Here is a 25,927-nt window from a genome sequence, read left to right as displayed (position 1 = left end):
CTTGCTTCTGCCCCTTCTCACTGGCCATTCCCTGCTGGCAGGGTCTTTTGACTCCCTTGTCACCCTAGAGTCTCCCTCCATCTTAATGTCACTTCCCCATACCCTTTTCCTGACTTCTATCTAAATCAAATATCCTTTTTCTCTTCCTCCTTAACACTATAGCTTTTTCTAAACACTCATCATTCAGTGAGTGATTGCTTAAATAATGTAATTTCCACATTAGCTTGTATGTTCCAAGGGATAAGACCGTATTTCTTTTAACTAAGTTCTCAATGCTTGGTGCTCGATAAATACACATGGAATAATTGAATAGATGCATTATCTTGTGCTTAAACAATGCAGTATCTCATTGAATCAACAACTTTGCTATTTATTGTGGGAAGACATACTTGTTGGAAATGAACTAAGGTGATTCAGCTTGCTATCTTGGCATTGTATTTCTTTACATTCATTGACCCTATCTGTGATTCTTACCTGCAAGGCTATAAACTACAGTGTAGTTTATTAGAATGTAACTTTCAACAAAGGCTTATTTCACCAGGATTATCTTATGAATACAGAACCTGGAAGGATCATGTTCAGGTGTGATCTGAAAATTGTGTGTGGCCCCATTTCTGTAGCTTTCCTTCTCTTTTTGAATATGACCTGATGTGACCTTTGGAGCAGAAGACTTGATGTTGTTGGGATGGAACCTGAAGTAGTAATCACTTTAAGTTAGAACCATCAGTTATATCCCAGGGTTTGGATTGATGTAGAAAAAACAAGTCCATTCACTACTCCCAACTCCATGGCTATCTGTTTTTGAGATTTAGATATCAAATATGCAAGAAGGATATTTTGAATTTTATTAACTTATTCTTTCTTCAACTACTTTTTCTATAGAATCTATTTGCAAGATATATTACAGAATAAACAGATCAAGTTGTTTGTGTGTAATTTAAAAAAATTCCTCACTGAGATTCTAAAATTAGATGTTCTTCTAGAAGGATCTGATGATTTGGGAATCCTGAACTATGGGCCTAAATTAAAAGATGATCTTGAATGATTATCTCTCTTTTACTGATGGACAAGTAACCAACAATGGGAAAATAGGTACTTGTGTTTTCTTTTTGGGCTGAAACTTCTGCTCTCAGTGAATGCTTTGACGGGTGGCTTTGATCACACAGATCATGTCAGTGTTTCCAGAGCATACCCAGAGTGGTAAGAGCTGGCTTGAAACTGAATCTTTAAAAAGCAGCTAGTCTTGAGAAGAATTTGATGATTTATTCTGGTCTTGGGTATATCTAAATGATGGTGAATATGTCTTTTAGTACCTGGAAGGGGCACCACATGAATTGACTATAAACACATAATCCAGAAACTCCAATGTAAGAGTATTGGGTAAGAATATATTGTGGAGGAAAAATCTAATGTAACCAGTGGAAAAAGTATGTGTGTTTGAAAGTATATAATTTGCTGCTTTTGTTGGTAAGGGCTCTTAATACTTCCATTATGGAGTCTGCCTGCCTGCCTGTTTCCTGGGGGAGATGTGATTTCAATTTCTTGGATGTAGGTTGTTTGTTTGTTTGATTTGGTGTTTGTCCTGGGGCTTTAACTCAGGGCAGGGTTGCTGTCCTTGAGCTTTTCTGTTCAAGGCTAGTGTTCTTTCCATCATCACTTGAATCACAGCTCCACTTCCAACTTTTTGGTGGTTAATTAGATAAGAGTCTCATGGACTTTTCTTACCTGAGTTGGCTTCAAACCAAGATCTTCAGATCTTAGCCTCCTGAGTAGCTAGGGTTATAGGCTTGGGATACCAATGCTGTGGGATATTTTGACACAAGGGTGAGTTCGTTGATTCAACATTGTTTGATGTTCTTCACTTACATGATGTTTTGCATGTGAACAAAGTTAAGTAAATCAGCTGTGACCAGCTAAGGCCAAGTGTGCCTTGTGAGCACTCATACAGCCATCTGATGTAATTGTTTTAGCCATGTCACCCAGCCACTGTAGACATGGTTGTAAAGTGAGTGGTGTGGGGTCCACAGCATCTAGGAATCTTTCCCAATCTATACATTAAAATTTCTGAGCCTGGTGCCAGTGGGCTCATCCTTGTAATCTTAGTTACTCAGAAGGCAGAGATCTGAGGATCATGGTTTGAACTCAGGTAGACTCTTATCTCCAGTTAACTAGAAAAAAAAATAGAAGTGGAGCTGTGCCTCAAGTGGTAGAGTATCAGCTTTGAGTGGAAAAAGCCAAAGCATAGTGCCCAGAACCTGAGTTCAAGCCCTAATACTGGCCTGTGTGTGCTCATGCACGCGCCCCCCGACACACGACTAATGGATATGCCCAATTGAGTCCTCTTTTTTTTTCTCTTTCTCACTCCAATTTAGGAAAAGAAGATCCTAGTGCACCAGTTTCAAAAGAGCAGAGCACATCCACGTCTCAAGATACAAGAGCTTCATCAGAGACGTTACTGCAGAAATCAGCCAAGGTTATTGCCTACAGATATTCTCTACCTATCCAAATGTACGATTAGCTCAAGACTGCAGTTGGTCAATTGACCAGAAAGTCAGTACAAGCAGGGAGTTATGGAAAGCAAATAGTTGGCTTTTTTGCATGTATGTGTGGTAGTAAATTTAATTTAGAGCCTTTTTCTTGTTCAGCTTGCATGCTCCAAGGCTTGAGCAGTACTTCCAGCCCAGCCTTTTGCTGGTTATTTTGGAGATGGAGTCTTAACAGACTTTTCTACCTGGTTAGGCTTAGAACCATGATCCTCAAAATCTTAGCCTTCTGAGGAGTTAGAATTACATATGTGAGGCCCGGGTGCCTAATGTGAATAGTTTTGTTTTTTTTTAATGTAACTTTAAACGTAAATATATACTCATTTGCCTGTATTTGGGTGAAAATCTAAGGCATTTGCCTTAATTATGGTTATATTTGGAGTTTTGCATTCTGTTCTTTGATTAAACTTTACTTGCAGTGAATTATTTTGAACTTGAATTGTTTTGTTTTTTTAGGCAGAGTTAGGGCTGAAGGTGTAGCTCAAGTCATAGAGTGTCTCCCTAGCAAGTATAAGGCTCTGAGTTTATAACTCATTACTGCCTCCCTCCTAGAAAAGAGAATAAAGTAGAATAAAATTGAGACAGTAAAGGAGCACTATAAATATGGACTCTTGGGGCTGGAAACGTGGCTTAGTGGTAGAGTGCTCGCCTAGCATGCATGAAACCTGGGTTCGATTCTTCAGTACCACGTAAACAAAAAGCCAGAAGTGGTACTGTGGCTCTAGTGGTAGATTGCTAGCCTTGAGCAAAAGAAGCTCAGGGACCGTGCTCAGGCCCTGAGTTCACATCCCAAACAGGAAGACTATTTGTCCCTGCAAGCTAGAGATTGCCAGTGAGATCACCACTGCTAGGTGGCCTGGCCCTTCACCCCACAGGCAGTAACAGTAGGACAGTGATAGATAGCCCACGAGCACCATATAGACCAAAAATACCAAAGTGATACTGCAAATGCTCTGAAAATGAAACTGTCATTGGCAATACAGCCTGTCAGAACATATATTCTAAACCTAAATAGGATGATTGCCTTCCAAAATGGAAGATTTTAAGTATGGCTCAGTCTCTTTTAGCATGATAGTCACATAGTCCAGGATATAATTGAAACCCTTCCCATAGCAAGAATCAACAAATCCACAACTTGAGTGAATAAAAATATTCAACAATGCCAATGCCAAGCTATTGCAATTACCTGACAGAGATTATACAGTGGCCATTATAAAGATGCTTCAGCAAGCATTAGAAATCATTTGAGAAAATAGAAAACCTCAGCAAAAATTGAAGTTATTATTTAACTGAGAATGGTAATTTATGTTTAATAACAATTGTTAAAAGCAATTGTGTTGCTGATGGGAAGGCATAGTATTGGTCATATGGGAAAAATATACTGTAGAATGAATATCTGGAGTTGTACTTCCCTCCTGGAATCTGACATATCTCCATAAGTCAAGGCTTTGGTTATGAAAGCACTTTTATTCATCCATATGCTGCATATATATGCTTATTAGATACTTATATTGTTGTAATTTAGATAAAGATTACTTAGAGCATCATTGAGAGACCCTTTATGATGACTCTAAAAAGTGCTGGACTCATCTAGTTGGTCAGGCAATAACCTGCTGACTTTCCCAGCTGATCAACTAATGCTTGTTCTGTAGATGAATAATATTAACTTTATCTTTGTTGCTTGTAGGTGGTTTACATCTTGGAGAAAAAACATTCTCGAGCAGCAACTGGTGTCCTCAAACTCTTGGCTGATAAGAACAGTGAACTGTTTAGGAAATATGCCCTGTTTTCTCCTTCAGACCACCGAGTGCCTAGAATTTATGTACCTCTCAAGGATTGTCCCCAGGACTTCGTGACCCGGCCTAAAGATTATGCCAACACACTGTTCATCTGCCGCATCATAGACTGGAAGGAAGACAGCAATTTTGCCCTGGGGTAGGTGATCTCTGGCAAGAAAAACTGCAGTTCATAGGAAGAGCTCAGTATAGGTAGGCTTTAGATAAACATTTTTGTAAGTTAGATTTATTTCTTTATGATAGCCACAGTACTTGATACAGCTTATCCCTGATTCTTCAGACATCATTGACTTCAGCACGTAGACAGCCCGGGCACTGTCTCTGAGCCTTTCTATTCAAGGCTGTTGCTCTTTCACTTGAGCCACAGCTCCATTTCCAGCTTTTTTAGTAGTTAATTGGAGATAAGAGTCTTATGGACTTTCCTGCTCAGGCTGGCTTTGAACTGCAATCCTTAAATCTCATCTTTCATACAGGTTTATGCCACTGGCACCCATTTTTTAGATATAAACTATAAGTACATTCTGAGCCTCTGCTTAATTCCTGGTATGTCATGAATACTATTTGTACTTTTTGTACTGCAGAAGATTCCTTGAAAAAGCCAGTCCTGGGCTTTCAGATGCCCGTATTAAAATATGCAAAATATCTTTGCATTCAGGGAATAGGTGATTTCTTTACTTTAACATGTGAATATGAAGGTCTGTGTGAATGGTATATTTTGTTGGCATTGATCTTCAAATGCCAAAGGTTTTTGTGGAAACTGTCAGAAATCAATTTAACTTAAAAATCTATATCTAGCTGTATGACATTGTCAGTTTAAGCTACTTTTCTTGTTGCTGTAACAAAAATACCTGATAGAAACAACCTAAGTGGGGAAGGATTTATTTTGGCTCATGGTTTCAGAGATGCAGTCCACAGTCTTTGGATCCATTGATTCTGAGCAGAACATCATGGCGGCAGCAATGTTTGGCAAAGGCTGCTTAACTCATAATGGCCAGAAAGCAGAGAGTGAAGCAAAGACTGAAGGCATGCCTTCAAAGGCATGCCTTAGTGAGTGACCTACTTCCTTAAGCTAGGCCCTAATGCCTAACGTTTCTATAGGCTTCTAGATAGCACTACCAGCTACAAATGAGGGATTTAGTATATAAGCCCGTGGGGTCATTTCATTTTCAAACCACAGTATAGTCCCTAGAGCATCAAGGATAGATACTCTAAGGCTGGATATAGATATCTGATGAAATACTGTCTATTTTCCTTCTTGTAACTGGCATTCATTTAGAAAGAAAAGTGATCTTATTTTAGCTATATCTTTAGGCTTTTATTATGATGTCTAGTTTGTCACACAGGAAATGAAAATATAGGTATATAGTATAGATGAGTTAAAACACAACATGCCAAACCTGAATGTGATTGCCTTCTAAAATGAAAGTTTTAAGTTACAGTTAAACTTTTAGTCTGGTTTAGTGACTTGCTTACTGGTCATTTAACTTGTATAAGACAAATCCTCCTGGAAATGTGCTGTGGCTTTTAGAGCCAACACTAACTAGATGGCCATGATGTCCTGCCTTTGTTAGGTGTGTTTTCTCCCCCGCTCTCTTTCTCTCTTTCTCTCTTTCTCTCTTTCCCTCTTTCCCTCTTTCCCTCTTTCCTTCCCTCCCTCCTTCCCTCCCTCCCTCCCTCCCTCCCTCCCTCCTCCTCCTCCTCCTCCTCCTCCTCTTCCTCCTCCTCCTCCTCCTCCTCCTCCTCCTCCTCCTCTTCCTCCTCCCCCCCCCCTTCTTACAGGTCTTAGAACTTAAACTCAGGGACTAGGCACTGTGTTTGAGCTTTGTTTTAATACTCTCTGCTACCTGAGCCACAGCTCTGCTTTCAGATTTTTTTGGTGCTTAATTGGAGATCTCTCACGGACTTTTCCTGTACAAGATGGCTTCAAACCATAATCCTCAGGTTAGCCACCTGAGTAGCTAAGATTATAGGCATGAGCCACCAGTGCCCAACAAACTTCCTTTCATATGCCCGGCAAAGTAACCACATTGTTTCTGTGTGTCATACTGATGCAATTTAAGAAATGCCACCCTATGCCACTTGCTATTAAATGAAGATTAGTGTGATTTACATGGTCTTAGAACAACTTAGGGACCATTGCATTTTCCTTTTTACTCTTAAGTGGTGTGATTGCAGTGTCATCATTTTTTTGCCTAACTCATTATTCAAGAGTGCAGCAACCTCTTTGAGCCCTAAATAGTTCTTCTCACAGGCTTGCCACTTTCTCACTATCAAATTAAAAGGCCTGACCATGGCCATGAAAGCTGGCCTGCCCTGTTTGGCAGTGAGAAGGGAAGACTTTCACATCAAACTAGGAAATCCAGCCTTGCCTTTTATCTGCCTTTCTATTGTACCTCATTGTGCATACTTGATTAAACTTCTTCCTTAGTTTTCAAGCTGTAAGGGTGTAGTCAGGAAATCTTGGTGTGGGTTTCTCTTATTATTCCAAAGGCTTTTTGTAGATTCTTCATGTGCAGCTGATCCTTCACTTCATTCAGAACCCTGTCTATGGGTAAGTTTGTCAGCACGCATAAAGGGAGTCTGGCTTTGGAAGTCGCAGACACACTTCCTGCACCAAAAGAAAGACTATTGAAAATGATAATCACATCTTATTTTGTATTTCCAAAATAAAACTTGAAGATAGTCATGCTTAGGTAGAAACATGTGCCAATTCTATCGCTACCCTCTTAATAGAATTAAAATAATTGTTTGTGGAAATATAGCCTTTCACATCTTCGTAAAAAGAAAACATGGCAGGTTTTCCTGATGAAGTTCTCAGAGACGTCTGCTACACAGTGGGTGAGGGCTGCAGCTGTCGAGTGCGCTGGTGGTCACCCTGTTATTTTGTTCTGGCTATCAGTTACTACTCTTTAGGAATTGAGGTCACTGCTTCCCAGCCCAAACATGCTTTGCTAGGACAGCCTCAGCTTCTTCCCTTGTCTTTGCTAGGCTCTGAGGAGGAGAGCAGAGTGCTTGCTGTGGATGTGTGTGATCAGCATCCACATAAACTGTGGCTAAAAATCAAGTTTAGCTAAGGTGACTTCTTTCACAATTTCTGTCTTCCCCCTGTATCTCTGACCTTAAGGGTACTGAGCTACTTCTGCCAGTGTTACTGTATGTGGGCTGTGTTTCATGGTAGCTTATTGCATGTCCAGTCCTCTGCAGGTCTTGCACTGAAGTCTAGATCACAATACAGTGGTGAAGGAGTATTGATATAGCTTAAAACAGGTGTTTTCCTGGGCAGTGATTGTTTAACCATAGGAGAGGGCTAGGCTCCCATGATCCAGTGCCCTATTTGACCACTCAAAAACTCTTCCCTGATTTACAGCCTTCCTTTGTAGTGTTCCCACTACCTTCTAATAATACCATTAATGTAATGTATTTAGATTGTAGTTGTTTATTTATACATTTTACTTGGTCAGGAGTCAGATTGACTGGGAACAAGTGTCATAAATTAAGCTAGAAAGCTCAAGAGGAGTATGAAATGATAAGAACCAAGGTTGTCTTAGAAGACAATATGCTGTAAACCAATGGTACAACTCTAGGGTGGAGGGAGAGAATTGGGGATGGGAGAAGGTGGGAGAAAAATGAGGGAGGAGGTAACAAGTTTGATAAGAAATGTACTCCCTGCCTTACATATGAAATTGTGACCCCTCTGTACATCACATTGACAATAAATAAATTAATTTTTTAAAGACGCCAAAACCAATGCCCAGTTATAGGACACAGCAGTTATGCAAACAGAAGGGGAATGCCAAACCTACAATGTAGAGATATGTGCAGAAGGACTGAGCAGACTTCAAGCATTAATGGAATGTATGATATTCATAGCTTTGGAAAGGTCTATAAATCTAAGACTTCCTCTTCTAGCTTTCTTTGCTGTAGAAAGACTCCTGTGTTGCTCCAGTGGTGTTTTAGTGTCTCCATTTAGAGGATCAAAGAGTATTACAGTTTGGCTTGTCCAACCACTCTGGAAAGTAGTATGGAGGTTTCTCAAGAGACTAAACATAGAGCTCCGGTGTGATCCAGCAACTCTACTCCAAGGCATTTACCCAAATGATCACAAACAAGGCATACTAAAGCTACCACCACAACCATGTTCGTTGCAGTATATTTATGATAGTGAAGATATGGAACCATCCCAGATGCCTCTCAGTGGATGAGTGGATCAAGAAGATGTGGTATATGTACACAATGGAGTTCTATGCTTCCATCAGAAAGAATGACATTGCTCCATTCATAAGGAAATGGAAAGACTTGGAAAAAATTATATTAAATGAAGTAATCCAGACCCAAAGGAAAGTAGGACACTTGACATCCCTTATTTGTAAGAACTAGAATAAGTCTGTGATATTCTTAACAAGGGATCTCAATAACCCAGTTGCTTTGTGCATTAGGACCATATATAATGAAGTGTATCAATATGAACTCCATCATACGGAAAGAAGAGGTCCTTATTATATCCTGTATGCAGGGTTTTTTTTTTGTTGTTGTTTATTTCTCTTAGTTTTCTCTACCTTGCATCTTGTATTTAAGATTATTCGATATGTGGAAGGGAAGGGGAATCAGAAATAGCAGGACAAAGGATGAACCAATGAAACATTGGTACTCACTTGACACTATGTGGGATATGAACCTTACAACTTGTGGGGGAAGGGAATAGAGATGGGGTAGTGGGAGGTAATGAGGGATGGGCTAACAGTGATTAGAAACAAATGTACTCATTGCCTTACTTATGTAACTGTAACCCCCCCTCACCTTTTTGATAAAAATAAAATTAAAAAAAAGGAGTATTACAGTTTGGAGACTTTTCATTGTTCGAGTTCATGAGAAGTCCTACTTGAGCCGTATTCACTTCTCTGCACACCACACTTAGCATATTTTCATGAATTTTAGTCTTGCAATACCATCAAAAACCCAAAGGCAGACTGTTAGTTCTTAGCCCATTCTTACTGGCTTTTAGGGACCAATGGTTTTTTTTTTTGTCATACATTACAGTGTATTTAGTAGTTGTAATATTTAGTATTAGACTCTTGTTCAGGGTAATTAAAAACCCACATTGGCTTCTTTGCTGGAATGATTTGCAATTATGTAGTCAGATTTACAGTTTCAAGAACTTCCCAACCCTCTTAAGTCATCCTCCCCATAGAAATTCTTACAGTGGCATTCATGCCTGCATTTCTCAAACCTTTGTGAAGTCTGGTACCTAGAGTCTAAGGCTTCCTGTCCCAGCTTTCCTTTCCAGATGTTGTGAACATAGATGATCACCATCAATTCTCCCAGATTGGTTGTGGTTTCTTCTTGAAATGTAATGATAAATCTTGAAGAAAATGGGCAAGTGTTACAACAGCTACTGTGAGAAACTTAATAGTGTTTCTTGGCAACACTGAAAACGAACTGAAGATGTAGGACACAACTGACCTAGAGCAAACTGACATATTTATGTTATTTCATCTAGCAAGCTTCAGTGCCTTTCAGGGCTGCAGGAGTAGAGAAAATGAATTAGAAATTCTTGGTGGAACTTAGAGTTGCCTAGGCTTAGTGGGAGGCTTGTTGGGAATGAGAAGTAGAGAACAAATCTCAGTTTTGGCTGGTTTTAATGAGAGTGAAGGGCTTCAGTGCCATGACTTTGAAGGATGGAAGTAGAGAAGGAGAACCTCTGATTGCTGTGGTATATCCTAGAGAAGGAAATGAATGGGCCAGGGTCTGCTTGAGTACCTTCTCTCTTCATCCTTTTTTTTTTTTTTTTTTTTTGTACTGTAGAGTTAGTTGTCAAATATTTGCTGACTGATAGAAGTAAATACTTCTATTTAGTTTTGAAGATATTGGGATTTCTTTAGGGGATAGATATGAATTGAAGATAATGGTCTTAAGTTATACTAAACAAATTATTTTTAGAAAGAAAATGTAATGGTAGCCAGGTTTGTAGAAAAGGCCAATGGGAAAAAGTTGTGTTTTTCATGGTGATATTATTTTAAGACTAGAAAATGAAAAATAATTGACCCCAATCATTCCTGAGAGAAAAGAGCATTTCACCTTTTCCAGAACACATTCTGTATTTAAAGAACCTTGTAAGAGTGGAGTTATATGGTGCTATGAACTGTTAGAAGCCTTTTTTAAGGAACATGGCTGTAGCTGCTTAGGAGAAAAAAAGGCAAATCAGGCTGAGGAGGGGGCTCGTTTTTTAGTGACGATTGGGCTCCACCTGGTGGCCTATCAGCATCAGTTTTGGAAAAAATGGTATACTCAACATCCTGGGCAAAGTAGAACAAACATCAAAGGAATGGAGAATGGTCTGAGCTGAGGCCTTGATTGCTAAATTGTTTCTTTCTCAGAGAGCACTGTTATTAGGCCTGCCAAAGTCATCATAGCCACTTGAGATTTCTAGTGCACCTGCTTAAAAATATTTTTAGGGAATTTTAGATATAAATAGCCTTCTCATATACTTGTAAATGCACTTTGCCTCTTCCCTGCTCCCTTCATGGTAACATTGATTTACTCCAAGCTCCAAGGCCTGCCTATTCAATGTTACCAAACTTTCCTTCCTTCTCCGTTTATATTTTCACTGACAAGAAATTTTTCATGAGATTCCCTTTCCTTGTTGTGTTACAGCACTAAACTAGAGTAAGAGAAAGAAACTTCTCTTGATTTTAGAAAATTATAATGAAAACATATAGCCAAATGTGTTGTGTAATTACCATACTTCTTATTTGCTTTACTAAAGCTTGGAGTCTTAGGATCAGCCAGTGTTTGATTGTTCTTCACTTGGAGTTCTTAGGGATACAGTACCATTTTATCTGTTTGCATGGAGTTTAAGATATGTGCCAGTGGGTTGGGAAAGTGGCTTAGTGGTAGAGTGCTTGCCTAGCATGCATGAAGACCTGGGTTCGATTCCTCAGCACCACATAAACAGAAAAAGCCAGAAGTGGTACTGTGGCTCAAGTGGTAGAATGCTAGCTTTGAGCAAAAAGAAGCCAGGGCCAGTGCTCAGGCCCTGACTTCAAGTCCTAGGACTGGGGGAAAAAGTATGCCAGTATGTGTGGGAGCACTTAAAGGTGGTAATCACTATAAGAATGTACAGCCTATGCATAACCTAGTTTCAAAGGCCTTGCAAAACTTCTCAAGAATTTTGAGTAAGGAAAAGATGATGAATGGCTGAGAGCACTAATATTGCCTGTTAAATGTTTCAGTTTTCTTTAAGGCAAACAGACCAATTTACAGGACTATTTCTTTTTTTGAGGGGGTCATAATTTCCTTTGTCAACAAATATTTACTTCTCCACCACCCAGGAAATCAGTCTGGTACTTTATATATATAATATGCATAAGACAACACAAAAGCCCCCAACCATCCACTGTAAAAAGTTGACAATATTTTTAAAGCACTATCTAGATTAATTTTGTGGTAGGATTTAATTGTATAGTCATTTATTATGAATGGGAACAGTATTCATGGAGGAGCTCTCTTGAGTACGAAAGATTTGAAGTGATGATCAGGCTAACTTTCTCTAAAGAGGAAATCTTTCTTCATTTGTTACTGCAGTATGGAACAGGAAAAATTTTAAAATAGAAACATACATAATTGAAGATTTACTATTAAAATTATTTATACACTATAGACAATGAAAGTTATCTAAAGTTTTACCCCTAGAAATACTCACTATTAAACTTTTAGCATATATGTAATAAAGTAGCATTTAGAACATAAATTATCTTTAATAACAAAGTATGTTTCATGAATAAAAGAATGTATGTAATACCTATATAATTTTTGGAGCCTAATACTTAAACCAACCCTTGAAATTACCACCCAGATTCATTGTCATCAGTACTGTTGAAGCTCTTGTACATTCTCCTCTATCCTGAAAATAGAGGAAAAAATTACTATTAATTTCCCTTGTAAAACATGGACACTATTTTTGGATATTCCCTTTCAGACTATTATAATTGCCTTATTTAATTAAATTACACTATACATATCATTTATATTTTTCCTTTTATAAGAATTTGTATATTGCTGTATCTTTTCAGACTAGTTTTCTAAAATACACGAGAACCAATTGGACAAATATGCCATTTTAAAGTTTATTATTAACCTGTTGTTGGAAATCTAAATTTCTTTTTTAAAAAACTTAATTTTTAAAAGTTTTGGATTTACAGAAAGATAGGATAGTTCATATATGCTACCCTTGCCTACTAGTTTTTTCTTAGATCATTAGTGTGGTAGTGTTATTGGAATTAATGAGCCAGTGTTGATGCACTGTTAATGAAAGTTCATACTGCACTTAGATTTCCTTTATTATTTTTGTTATTTTAATCCAGTGTCTGTGTGTATGTTTGTATGCGCAGCTACAAGCTCTCACTTGACATTCTGGTCAAGACTGTCACTCTTATTGCTTGATCTACACCACCACTTTCCAGCTTATTTCCAAATAATTAGAGATAAGAGTCTCGCAGATATGTCAACCTAAGCTGGCTTCCAACCCTGATTCCCAGAGCTCAGCCTCCTAATAAGCTAGGATTATAGACATGAACCATTACCACCTGGCAAATTCAATGTCCTTTTTCTGTTCCAAAATCCCACATTGCATTTAGTTGTCTGTCCCCTTAGTTTCTTCATGGCAACTAAATGCAATGTGGGATTTTGGAACAGAAAAGTTCCATAACATATTTTAATGCAGAGTAGGCTATGTAGTTTTCTGAGAATCCCCAAACTTCTAGTGTAACATTGGATCATAGTTATTCTAAAACAGCAGTTGTCATTTTTGCAGTAGTGCATTAGAAAACATATGTAGTACTTGAAAGGAAAATTTACATTCATGATTTAGTTCAAATAAAAGTTACACTGAAATTACAATGAAAATATAAAAACAAGCGCTTATTTAGGACAAATAATAATGTTTACATCAGCCACTAGCAGATTTTGATTTTGTTTCAATCCCAAGAAGTTCTGGCTTTTAGAGACAAGATTAGAGGGGTTTTTCCTTTGTTTTCTAAATAAGTAAATAGGGTAGATAGCATAGGAATCTTTTAGGGGCATCCAAGGCTCCCAGCACATGAGCTCTTTCTGCATGCTGACCTGTTAGATTTTTATCTCCTGCAGGCTCTTCTGTCTTTGCTGTCAAATATAACTCCAGTGAAAAATCTATAATAAATTTATTTAAATAAAGCACTTGAGAACTGTTCTCTGGAACTTAGTAAAATAAATGTTGATTACTACTAATATGAACTAGGATTCATTGATTACATTTGGAAAGCATTACTAAAATATAATTTAGTCTTTATAAGACTTGTTTTAATTTCAATAAACAAATTAAGATTCCTTGGACTAAGAACATAATCTGGTGAAAAATTTTGCCAGAACACAAAGCACCAGATGAGAGAAACCCCTTGCCCTCCCCCCCATAAAAACCAACTTGCTTTAATTTCAGTGTAGGTTCAGTGACTTATCTGACTTTTTGTCACAACTATTATTAGGTCCTCACCTGCTTACTACAGTCTTCATTCTTCTTCACTCTCTCATAACCATGCATATGGGTCCAGTAACCAGTTGTGTTATGGAAGCGTTTCTTCATCTCTTGGTAGGTTTTGTTTTCATCATGTAATTAGTACATAGTATATATGTATTAGTATATAGTTCTCATAAGCATGAGTTCTTGCATTTGGAAATCTTTTCCTTTGAAATTCAGTAACCTTGCTAGAGTATGTCTGTTGTTATCTTCTATGATAATTCTTCCTGAAACATGGCATATCCTCTCTCCCTGTAAACTTAAATTTACTCTTATTTCAGGAATATTGTTAATAATATCTTTGAAAATGCTTTAAGGTGGACATGGTGGCACATAACTGTAATTCTAGTACTCAGAAGGCCCAAGCAATAGGATCATGAGTTTGAGGCCACCAGTCTGGGCTACCTAAATAGTTCAGTGGTTTGAGTTATGCAGTAAGATTGTGTCAAAACACCAAGAGCTAGGACTGTAGCTCAGTGTTATAGTGCTTGTCCACCAGGCATAGGACCCTAGGTTCAATTCCCAGAACGTTTGATAAATAAATAAATAAGAGAGAGAGGGGGAAGAGAGCGAGGAAGAAAGAGAAAGGAAGAAGGAAAGAAGGAAGGAAGAAAAGGAAGAGAGAGAAAGAAAAGAATGAAAAGAAAAATACTTTCTATTTATATCTAGAACTTTCCTTTAAGATTACCAGCTATGCTAGTGTTGGATCTCTTTCATATCTCTTTTCTTTCTGGTCTTTTTTTTTTCCTCCTGCAATCTTTGTTCTTCCAATCTCATTTTCCTCACTTTTTTCAAGTTGTTTCTTTATGGTTCCTATTGTTTCTAAATAGCATCAGATTTTTTCCCATTATCTACTTCCAAGATCTCCATTCCTCTAATGATTTTATTGTTCTTTTCAACTTATTTCTTGTGACCTAACAGCCTAGTGTTAATTTTTCTTGATAACATTTTTTTAATGTATCTTTGCTTCATCTTTTCTTCCAAGGCCAACATGTTAATCAATTTTCCAGTACTTCTTAATGGCTTTATACTTATAAACTATGTTTTTCCCCTCTTCCATTTCCTTGTCTTGTTCCTCTTTTTGTCTTTTTTTGCTAGTACTGGGGCTTGAACTGAGGGCCTGGGTGCTGTCCCTGAACTTCTTTTGCTCTAAGCTAGCACTCTACCACTTGAGCCACAGTTCTATCTCCGGCTTTTTAGGTAATTTGTTGGAGCTACGAGTCTCATGGACCTTCCTGCCCTGGCTAATTTCAAACCACCATCCTCGGATCTCAGCCTCCTGAGTAGCTAGGATTACAGGCATGAGTTGCTGGCACCCAGCTTGTACCTCCTTGTATTCAGCAGTTCTTCTAATGGAATATTTGGATAGTTCCCTTTTCTCCTATTCCAAAATACAGTAGGGCTTCCTTATTGGTATAAGATATATTTCAAGACCCCCAGTGGATGCCTGAAATGTCTTTACATTATTATACTTGTCATTTCTGGTTGCAAATAAGTGTTTTCAGGAAGGCAGTCATGTAGCATGTTATGCTTTTTGTGACAGTTGGATTCTTGTGGTCTCAGTTTCCAATTCAGAAAAATTATTATGGTATTCTTAGTCTCAGCTATAGAGGTAAGCACTATGAGGACAGGATTTTTCCTTTAGTAGATCTTAAATGTGAGGTTGAAAGGCTTGATACCTCTCTTGAACCCTCAATTCCTTGAACTGGTACCGTAAGTATGAAGCATCACTGTCTCCTGAAGGACACCATTGTAATCTTATGTGATGGTGTTTCCTGAGTACAACATTCCAATTAGTGAATTCTTTAGGCTTTGTTTCTTCTATTAGGTGAGGTCCTTATTACAAACAATGTTGAACTGAGATGACATAATAACTGGTAACATAATGACTGATAAGGTATTTTTAAATCCTTGGATTATGGTACTAATATAAGCCAGGTCTGTAGAAAATGAAAATAACATTCTGAAGCCCAGAATTAATGTAATATCTCTTAATTTTAATGGAGAGAAGTCTCTATTCTCTTAATCATAGAAGCTCAGTGTACACAATTTGTTATCAAGTACCATCAGGTCCTCTCCCAACTTGGTTCCCTATCAGATTATCAGCACTGGTTGCTGCTGTGGGCACACTGGTGTCCTGCCATGGGGGGGACCCAGATCATCATTGGTGAGAAGATAGAGTTGTGGAACTCATTTCCTGCTGCTGTGTTTTCTTTTTCTATGTCCACAGATGAATCACTGCAGTGGCTGGGGAGGGAGGCAGGCCCATCCTGCCTTCATGGTGGAATCATTTTGTGTATTCTCATGCAACAGAAATATACAGTGTCTAGGCCAATTCCACCCACACATCTTTTCCCTGGGTATCCTTCTCATGGTCTTCTGGTCATCCGTCATTCAGGTTGCTATCCATCTGGCTCAACTTGTAGTCTCTGCTTATCAGGCAATTTTTTTCTCAGCCTAAGTGAACCTTGGTTTTACTAGAAAATTTTGATATATTGTCTTTTCAGAGAATTTACTTTCAAATGGATATAATGCTATTGTATGTACACCTACAACTCGTGATAGTAGACTAAGACTTTTCTGCATTTTCCTATGTATCTTTTCCATGGTCTGGGTCTAACCCTAAGTTTAATGATCTAATGATTAGTAGTGTTTGTAATTTTATTTTCCACCTTAGTCTGGTAGCTGTAAGAGATTCAAGATACCTTTCCTCTTTTTCATTTTCTCTTTTCCTGTTTTTTTATTTATTATTTTTTCTATTTATTGTCAAAGTGATGTACAGAGAGGTTACAGTTTCATATGTTAGGCCTTGCTGTTTATTTTTTTTTTTCTAGAAAAAGGACCTAGCTCTTTCTAGGCTGGCACTCTCCTATGTGAGCCCCTTTGGTTATTTTTTGAAATAGGATCTTTCTTTATGCCTTGGCTGCTTGCGCCTCCCCATGTTACTGGGGATGATAGGCTAGCACCACTGTATCAAGCCATTATGCCTTCTCTGTAGCTGGGCTACTAGGCATATACCACCATATCCATCTATTGAGATAGTCTCAAAGAGAGTTTGTGCCTGGGTTGGCCTTGCACTGTTATCCCTCAATCTTTGCCAACTAAGCAGCAATGATTACAGGCTTTAGCCATCGCGCCTGCCCTCCTCCTCGCTCCCATTTATCCCCTTCTTGTTTTCTTTTAATATTGGCTTATATCAGTTATATGTGGGAATGGTATGTAGATTTTATAGTTATAGCTTCACATGTTTATGCTGTATTCCAATCAGTTTCACCCCCTGTATCACATTTACTTCCTTCTTTTTGATAAAAGTCCTTGATTTTTACTCTTAGTTTAGAATCAAGAATCTGGAGATTCATTTTCATCTCCTTTTGTGGTTGTCATTAGCCTTTAAAATCCTTCTCAAAAGCTTTTTTCAGAAACTCCTATCTCTAGTTAACCACTCAAAAACTGGAAAGTGGCACTGTGGCTCAAAGTGGTAGAGTGATCAAAAGAGCTCACGGACAGTACCCAGGTCCGGAGTTCAAACCCTATCCAAAAAAAAAAAAGCTTTCTTCAGCCAGAGTTGGTTTCTTCTGCTTGAAACCAAGAACCTAAACATCCAAATGCATTGATGTTAGCAGATGAAGGTAGGAAATAGAACCTCAGAAACTTGTGAAAATAATTCATAGGTTAAATGGCTAGGGAGCAATTGAGACCTCATAAATTTAAAAAATATTAATTTTTAAATGAAAAATTATCATTCTTTTGCTTAAAGTAAACAACATTGTTTTAAGTAGTCTCCTATACCCACAGTGGTGAATTTTCATGTCACACCAAAATCTTCAATAGCAACTTCATTCTAGTGAATACTGGTAACATTTTAGTCATTTCTGAAAATACTCAGCACTTTGGAAATTAATGGGATGTGACTCTTTAACTGTCTAAGCTCTTGGTTACAAGCAAGAGAAACTCGCTCTGCTTGGGAAAGGAATTTCTTGGAGGACATTGAAGACTCGCAGAAATAGTGAGAGGCTTAAATACCCTGAAAAAGATGAGTGAGCTAAGGGAATTCTGAGAGCCAGCCCTCATCTTTTTGCTTGGTTGTTTGGTCATGATGCCAATGTAACCTACCACTGTCCTTGAAAAATATATCTTCATAGTCACTAGGATCACTAGAGCCATTCTTGCTGCCAGGAACAAACCCTGAGCCTTTCACTTGTCTGTATCATTATCTTCACTTTCAGAGTTCTGAGTGGAGGCAGAGTTTCCGTTATACCTAGTGTAATGACTTCTCGTTTTCATAGACAGGTTTTTTTCTTATAGAGAGGCCAGTCATTCTGTTGTAGGGGGATGCTCATTTCTATAATGAGAATTACAATTGTTTTATTCCAATCTTTCATCATTAAGTTTGGTATTAGTTCTAGGACTTTCACAAGGACTTGATTAAGTTGAGGGAGTTTCTGTTCATTAATCATTTGCTGAAACCATTTATCATAAATGAATGCTAAATTTTTGTCAAATTATTTTTCTTTTTGAGATGCTTGTGTGTTTATTGATTGATTTTTACAGTAAATTATACTGGTTGATTTTGTTGTTGTTGTTGTTGCCAGTTCTGGGGCTTGAACTCAGGGCCTGAGCACTGTCCTTGGCTTCTTTTTGCTCAAGGCTAGCACTCTGCCACTTGAGCCACAGCGCCACTTCTGGCCTTTTCAATATATGTGGTGCTGAGGAATCAAACCCAGGGCTTCATGTATGCAAGGCAAGCACTCTTGCCACTAGGCCATATTCCCAGCCCCTACTGGTTGAGTTTTCAAAAGTGGGTTATTGTGTCTATCCTTTTTATATAACACTGATATCTGTTTTCTTAAGTATTTGGTAGAATTCATCAATGAAACCACCTAGACCTGGAGGAGTTGTCTTTGTAGAAAGATTTTAGACTGAATTCAATTTCTTTAATAGATATGACCTTTCAGATATTAGTTTATGATTTAATAATCATAGGCAATTTTTATATTTCAAAGAATTTGTGTATTGGATCTAATATGTTGAATTAATTGTCTTGAAGTCACTTGTTAACTCCCTTCTTATCCTTTTAATGATTACAGAAGGAGTAATGATGTCCCTGCTCATTCTTTTTTTTTTTTTGGCCAGTCCTGGGCCTTGGACTCAGGGCCTGAGCACTGTCCCTGGCTTCTTCCCGCTCAAGGCTAGCACTCTGCCACTTGAGCCACAGCGCCGCTTCTGGCCGTTTTCTGTATATGTGGTGCTGGGGAATCGAACCTAGGGCCTCGTGTATCCGAGGCAGGCACTCTTGCCACTAGGCTATATCCCCAGCCCCTCCTGCTCATTCTTGATACTCAAATTTTGTATCTTTGTTTCCCTGTTTTTCTTGCAGAATGACTAGAATTTGTCTATTCTCTTTTCTTATTAGGAATATTCTATCCATTGATTCTTGATCTTTATTTCCCCCCCTACTTACATGTAATTCATTTTGCTGTTCTTTTTGTTGTTGTTTTTTTTTTAAGGTAGAAGCATTGGTTTGACACTTTTTCCTCCCTTCCTCCCTCCTTCCCTCCCTCCCTCCCTCCCTCCTTCCCTCCCTCCCTCCCTCCCTCCCTCCCTCCCTCCCTCCCTCCCACCCTCCCTCCTTCTCTCCTCTTCCTTCCTCCTCTTCCCTCTCCCTCTCTCCCCTCCTCTGTCCTCTCTGCCTATTCTCTTTTCCTTTCCCTCCTTGCCTCCTTTTTTGATATGGTCTTGCTCTTTAGCCCAGTTTAGCCTCCTAAGGGCTGAGCGTATAAGTGTGTACCACCTTAAATGGCTTTTCTTCTTTTTTTAAATATGATCATTCAATGGCGTAAATTTCTGTGAAACATCACTTGAGCTGCTTCAAACAAAGGTTGCTTAAAATATTTCTTAAATTTTGTCATTCTCTCCTTAATCCATACATGGATTTCCAAATATTTAAAGATTTTCCTGATAGCTTTCTATATATTTTTTTACCCTCATACATCTGCTGTCACTGGCTTTTTTACGTGCTTCTTGGGGGTCATTACTCAGGTGTGAGGAGAAGGCACTGGTATGTGAGGAGCTCCAGTCCAAGCACTGGCTCCTGGAACACAGTTGGGCAGGCAGGTGAGTATGTGGATTGTAGCTGCTTCTCATGGTTGATATGTGAGAGATGGGGCCAGCCTACCACTGCCACTGCTGCTTTCCAGTAGCCATGAGAGGTTGGAATCTGTTACATGTCTGTCCATTAGGCAATCAAATTCAATTTCATTTACCACTGTACCTAAATACTCTGCCAGGCAGATACCTATCTTTATAGGGAAACAGAAACTTCTTAGACATGAAATGACCCCAGACAAGGCCTAATGGTAGGGCTAAATTCTTGTAGACTGGGCAAAGGTTGGATTCCTGGCACCTTGGTAGATAAGTAGAAATGTACTATAGAGAACTTGCTCATCTTTGATTTCCCCAATCCTCTGTACAAAGGCAGCCATTCCAAGGATTTTATTGCAATTCCTAGTTGCTATCTGTATTCAGCCTGAAACTTTAAACTTATTATCTATATGTGGCATGAAAATACGTTTGAGAAAACTGTCAATTTACACACACACACACACACATACACACACTTCTCAGGTGATTGAGATCTTGAAAAAGATGAAACTTTGTTCATAATGTCAGGTCTATCTTAGTAAATATAATCTTATTTTTAAAGGGCCAGTTCCTAAAATGTGAGTGGCAGTTTACTGCGTTGACTGGATTATCGATAGTGTAATTCTCTCAGTGCATTTCTAGATTTTCAGCCTTCGCATAAACATTTTTGTTTAGATAAAATATTTTTACGTTTACAGGTAAAAACTAAAAAGAATTGTAAACAGATATGAGCATCCACTCTAGTCTTGGTCAGCATTACTTAAAAAAGATAAAATGACACTGTAGTCATAGACTTCATTGGACAAGACTACCTGATTCTTCTGCTTGCTGTACCTTTGCACTGGGGATGGTATTTCTGCTGGTAGAGGGAATAGGGTAGGCTTTGCTAGTACTTCTCTTTTCAGAGAGGAAACAGGTACCTATATTTCATTTGTTTATTAACTTGACTGTTCTTTCTCTATTTTGTCCACAGGCAACTGGCTAAAAGTCTTGGTCAGGCTGGTGAAATTGAGCCTGAAACAGAGGGGATCCTAACTGAGTATGGTGTAGATTTCTCTGATTTCTCTTCAGAAGTTCTAGAATGTCTTCCTCAAACCCTGCCATGGACAATTCCACCTGAGGAGTTCAACAAGAGAAGAGACTTCAGGTAAATGCCTGAAATTGTTTTAGAACATCTGTCCTTGCCTTTGGCCATCTCCCTGTCTTTTTTAGGGAATAGGCTCAGTTTTTCCTTCTTTTACCAACATTCAGCTTCAGTTGAAAATTGTTTCTGTGTCAGAGATTGGCAAACTATTTAGTCTAGTACCTGCTAATATATGGTTCATGTGCTAGAAATGATTTTTATATTTTCACATGGTTAGAAAAAATTTAAATAGTAGTAGTAATAGTAATTGACAGCTAACTTCCCTAAGAAGTTTAAGAAATTCAAATCTCAGTGTTCATCAGGTTGCATTGGAGCCCAGTCATGGTAATTCCCTTATTTATCGCTCATCGTACTTTGTATGATATGCAGAGTAGCTGTAACAGAGACAGTGTGGCCTGCAGAGCTGAAGACATTTACCCTTTGACCTTTACAGAAATTGCTGGCCTCTATTCTACCCCATCCTAATTCCAGAAGGTACAGAGGTCCCTTTCCTATTCTCTTCCTTGCTGGACCCTATAGGTCTGGTCAAGCAAAGACAGTGTTATGTGATTAGAAGTACTACCTCTAAATGGGCCTCTTTAGGCACAGAGAATGGGTTCAGGACTTTGTGCTTGGAGCCTCATTTTAAAGCTTTACTTTCAGGTCTGGAATTTGTTGGAAAGTACTTTTGTGGTATTTTTATAACAACATCTTCTTTGAAGATGTTTCTTCATTGTGGGATGTTAGTTCTTTTCTGATATTTCTCTTCAGAATTTGGTTTCAGTACTGGCATTCATTTTGGATGCCACATGGTGATATTTAGAACCAAGAAAGTTTTCATACAACCCACTGAGGCTGCAGAAGGTTTTGGCCAAGGTTATCCCATGTCAGAGTTGTTTCCACCACACTTGCTCACTGTGCAGATGAACTTAGGGCACCTTCTGCTCTGGGTGCCCATTAGTCCACCAGGTTTGCAAGTCTTCCTCTGCTTGCATCTTTCTTGAACTTTTTGCCTGTTTTTTTTCTCTTCTTGATGAGAAAGAAGGAAAGGGAAAGGAGATAATTAGTCCTGTTTCCTACTTATTATTGTGATTTTTGAAATACATGATGTATTTGAAGTCAGTTGAGTTACAATCCTGCACTTACCTGAGCTCCTGCTGGTGTACAGGGTTATATTTCCTTGGGGCTTAGAGACATTTGTGTCTTTGTATATAAATTGTGGGGTTTGCTAAAATATTTTTCTGATCTTAGGAATCTGTGAGGAGATTTGATGAGCCAAGTTTGAATTCATTTATTTTGAGTGGCTGACCCTTATTGTTTGAAGTTTAATTTAATATAGTTATTCTATAGTATCAATCAAAAATTAAATGTACCTATTCTTTTCCAAAAATATCTATTGTCAAGAATCTGCCCTACTTAGAGAAATTTAGAAAGTACACAGAAATGTTCAGTTGCATTATTGTAAAAACAAAACATGGAGACATTGCTGATGTCTACCAATAAAAGAATGGCTTAAAATCTATGTTTTGCCCATATGATATCATGTCCTATAGCTCTGTGAAAGGGACTAGAGACATGTGGGCTGTCCTCATAGGATAGTCATCAAGTTTAGGTGAAAGAAGCCAATTGTAGAACACTGTGAATTGAGCCTAAAATAAAAAGAATACAAAAGTAATATAAATCCATATATGTATATACTCACAAATGTACATGTATGTGTGTATGTGCACGTGTAACAATACACACACCTAAGTAAATCATACTGTCAACCTAAGTGATGGCCATGGGGAATGGATTTACTCAAGTAGTAACTAAGTAGGAAAGCTGTATTCCACTTTTCATTTTGTATACTGCCGAATTATTAAATGTTAAAATTAACTTAAGAATCATAAATCCAAATGTCAAGATAATATTTTTAGATTTTTCTGACTGCCCCTGGCCTGCAGAAAAATATGAAGTATTTCAATAGTCACAGGCTCAATACTACTCATGGCTCCATCTTGCCATTGCTCCTTGCTTCAACAGAGTAGAAGGACTTGCTTGGCCAAAAGCCTTTTAAAGCATAATTATGTTCCCTGAGAAGAGATCCAAAGACAGTAGAACTTAGCAGATGCTCTGTTATTAGTGTAGTAACAAATACTTTAAAAAAGACAACCTTAGCCTTCAAACATTTCCCCCCATCTGCTGCCCTAAAGATATTGCTGGTATTCAAATATTTTTTTATTATCTGTATTTAAAATATTTCAATATGTACTACTTTACTAATATTTATATTATAAATAAAATAAAAGTAAAATATTAAGTATTTTAATTTTAGTTACCAAAGCTATAGAAAACCCTGTTTGTCATTTTAATAATTTTATTTTTGGTTATAACAACTTAACTATTAAAATTTCACCTTATCTGCTTGCGATATAGAAAATCAGAGGTCTGGTTCTAAGTCTTTTTTTTTTTTTAATGATTAGTTTTATTATTCCAATCTTCAGGGTTTTTTTTCTTTTTTTTTTTTTTTTTTTTTGGCCAGTCCTGGGCCTTGGACTCAGGGCCTGAGCACTGTCCCTGGCTTCTTTTTGCTCAAGGCTAGCACTCTGCCACCTGAGCCACAGGGCCACTTCTGGCCGTTTTCTGTATATGTGGTGCTGGGGAATCGAACCCAGGGCCTCATGTATACGAGGCAAGCTCTCTCGCCACTAGGCCATATCCCCAGCCCCCCCTTTTTTTTTCTTTTGTTCAGGGTCTCTGTGGAAGTTTGTGGGGGTTTTTGCGCTTTTTTTTTTGGCCCATCCTGGGCCTGGACTCAGGGCCTGAGCACTGTCCCTGGCTTCTTTTTTTTTTTGGTTCTAAGTCTTACATATTTTGACACTTGATTTGAATGGTTATTATAAAAGAAAAAGTTATATTTTTCTGAAAATAATTTCCTTTGGAGGATGTGGGCTGAAGTTATTCAATTATATTATTTCTCAGTCCTATATACCAGTTATATTCCAGTTCATGTTGATGCCCAGCTAGTAAATCTTTATCTTTCCTAATATCAGTCAGTTCTTAGAGAGTAAGGGAAAGATGTTGTACTTTTAAATTAGATTTTTTTAACATAAATTCATAATCCTGTTAATTTTCAGATGGCATTTTAAAATCTAGGTAGAAAATTCCATTAGGAAGTTTAAAAGTATACATATAAACAGTTTTGTAATTTGTATACTTACATCATTTTGTGTATGTCAGTTCTGGGGTTTGAACTCAGGGCCTCATACTCTCATTCAGATTCTTGCTCATAGCTGGCACTCTACTTCTTGAGATACAACTCTAGACTGGCATATTGGTAGTTAATTGGAGGTGAAGTCTCACAGACTTTTCTTCCTTGGGCTTACTTCAAACTATGTCCTCTAGGTCTCAGCCTCCTGAGTAGGTTAGGATTATAAGAGTAAGCCACTAGCATACGGCTAGTTTACATGTTTTTTAGGCCCTAAATCATACAACAATAGAAGCATCTCAGCACATCTACTTTAAAAATGGTATTTTCAAGGTGTAAATATATTGTTTTGTTTTCACAATTTAATAACTTTTTTTTTGCTCAATGTTAAAATTTCACTTTTACCTTACAGGGACAGATTAATGTTTTAAAAATCAAGTACTTGCTAGGTAGCATATAATTGCTAGCCATTATCTGGAAGTCATAATGTGACTGAGGCTGTATTAATATTAGTAACAGAAGAAATGTTATTAGTATTATGAAATTAAATGAAATTAATATTAGTAACAAAAATAAACTTTCCTGGATTAGTAGTATTTTTGGTAGTATTGCTATTATAGATTAATATTACCTTCAATCTCTGGATCTTTACAGTGATATTTTAAGTGACTCATCTATTTTATAAAGATGGTTTACCTAAACTAGTTAAAATCCATAAATCTGTATAGTAGGCATAGGTAAATACCATTAATTGTGGTTAGCTAAAAGCATAGGAAGCTATGAGATGGTCCACATCATTGTGTTTTGTTCTGCAATGCTTTCATCTGTACACCTTGATTCCTCCCTGACCTATACACCTAGTGATGACACCAGGGTTAATTCATGGATTTATGCAATCATAATAATGTCCTTTTTTCACAATAAAATATACACAAAGTGAAGTCTATAAAACATATTGATTGAGTCATATTAATTTCTTTGACTGGTCTTGTGATAATCAATTTATTCAGTTAATCAACCAAAAAACATTCACTGAACACCATCCCTGGGCCCTAAAAATAAAATAATGAGCAAAAACATGTAATGTCTCTATCCTGAGGCATCCTTAGAGTTGTAGCAGAACAGGAATCAAATGTAGTAAGCTGTAGTCAAATATGGAATTGTAATGAAGGAGAGAGGTAGTTGGTACAAGTATTGTAATACTATGATTTTTTTTTCTTCCCAGAGGTACAATGTCTTCAAAGGGATTTAAAAAATCTATGCCAATAAACATTCAATACTCACAAAAAACTAATATTGAGCTTTATTGCATGCTGCAGAATCTGTGTCGTATTGATATGTGTGTGTGTGTGTGTGTGTATATCCTGCCAACTCCTAAAATCAAGCCTCCTGCATCATTTTTCTTCTCTTCCTTCTTCTTTCCTAAAACATATTTATATAGTTTATACATGTACATAATATATCAATATATGTAGCATATAATATAATGTATACATATTATATATACATATATAATGTCAAGTACTGAGTTAGACCCAGATGAAGTTACAGCAGAGAATGACAGGTGCTATAAGTATAGGTCATCTG

At 37.7% G+C, this 25,927-nt stretch overlaps 1 protein-coding gene across 2 annotated transcripts in view; it reads left to right on the top strand.

Moving 5' to 3' along the window:
* Nucleotides 1–25,927, top strand: part of Dis3l2 (DIS3 like 3'-5' exoribonuclease 2) — a 312,571-nt gene that overhangs the window by 129,544 nt on the left and 157,100 nt on the right. For both annotated transcript variants that reach the window (XM_048344518.1, XM_048344519.1), the window contains exons 7-9: nt 2,373–2,473; nt 4,231–4,478; nt 21,001–21,174. In XM_048344518.1, coding sequence (XP_048200475.1) covers nt 2,373–2,473; nt 4,231–4,478; nt 21,001–21,174 — 523 coding nt within the window. The remainder of the gene's footprint in view (nt 1–2,372; nt 2,474–4,230; nt 4,479–21,000; nt 21,175–25,927) is intronic.

This window comes from Perognathus longimembris, chromosome 4 (genome assembly GCF_023159225.1).
Source record: "Perognathus longimembris pacificus isolate PPM17 chromosome 4, ASM2315922v1, whole genome shotgun sequence".
In the NCBI taxonomy this organism is placed as follows: domain Eukaryota; kingdom Metazoa; phylum Chordata; class Mammalia; order Rodentia; family Heteromyidae; genus Perognathus; species Perognathus longimembris.
Note: the sequence above shows the minus strand (reverse complement) of the source record. Positions and strands in the feature narration are given on the sequence as shown.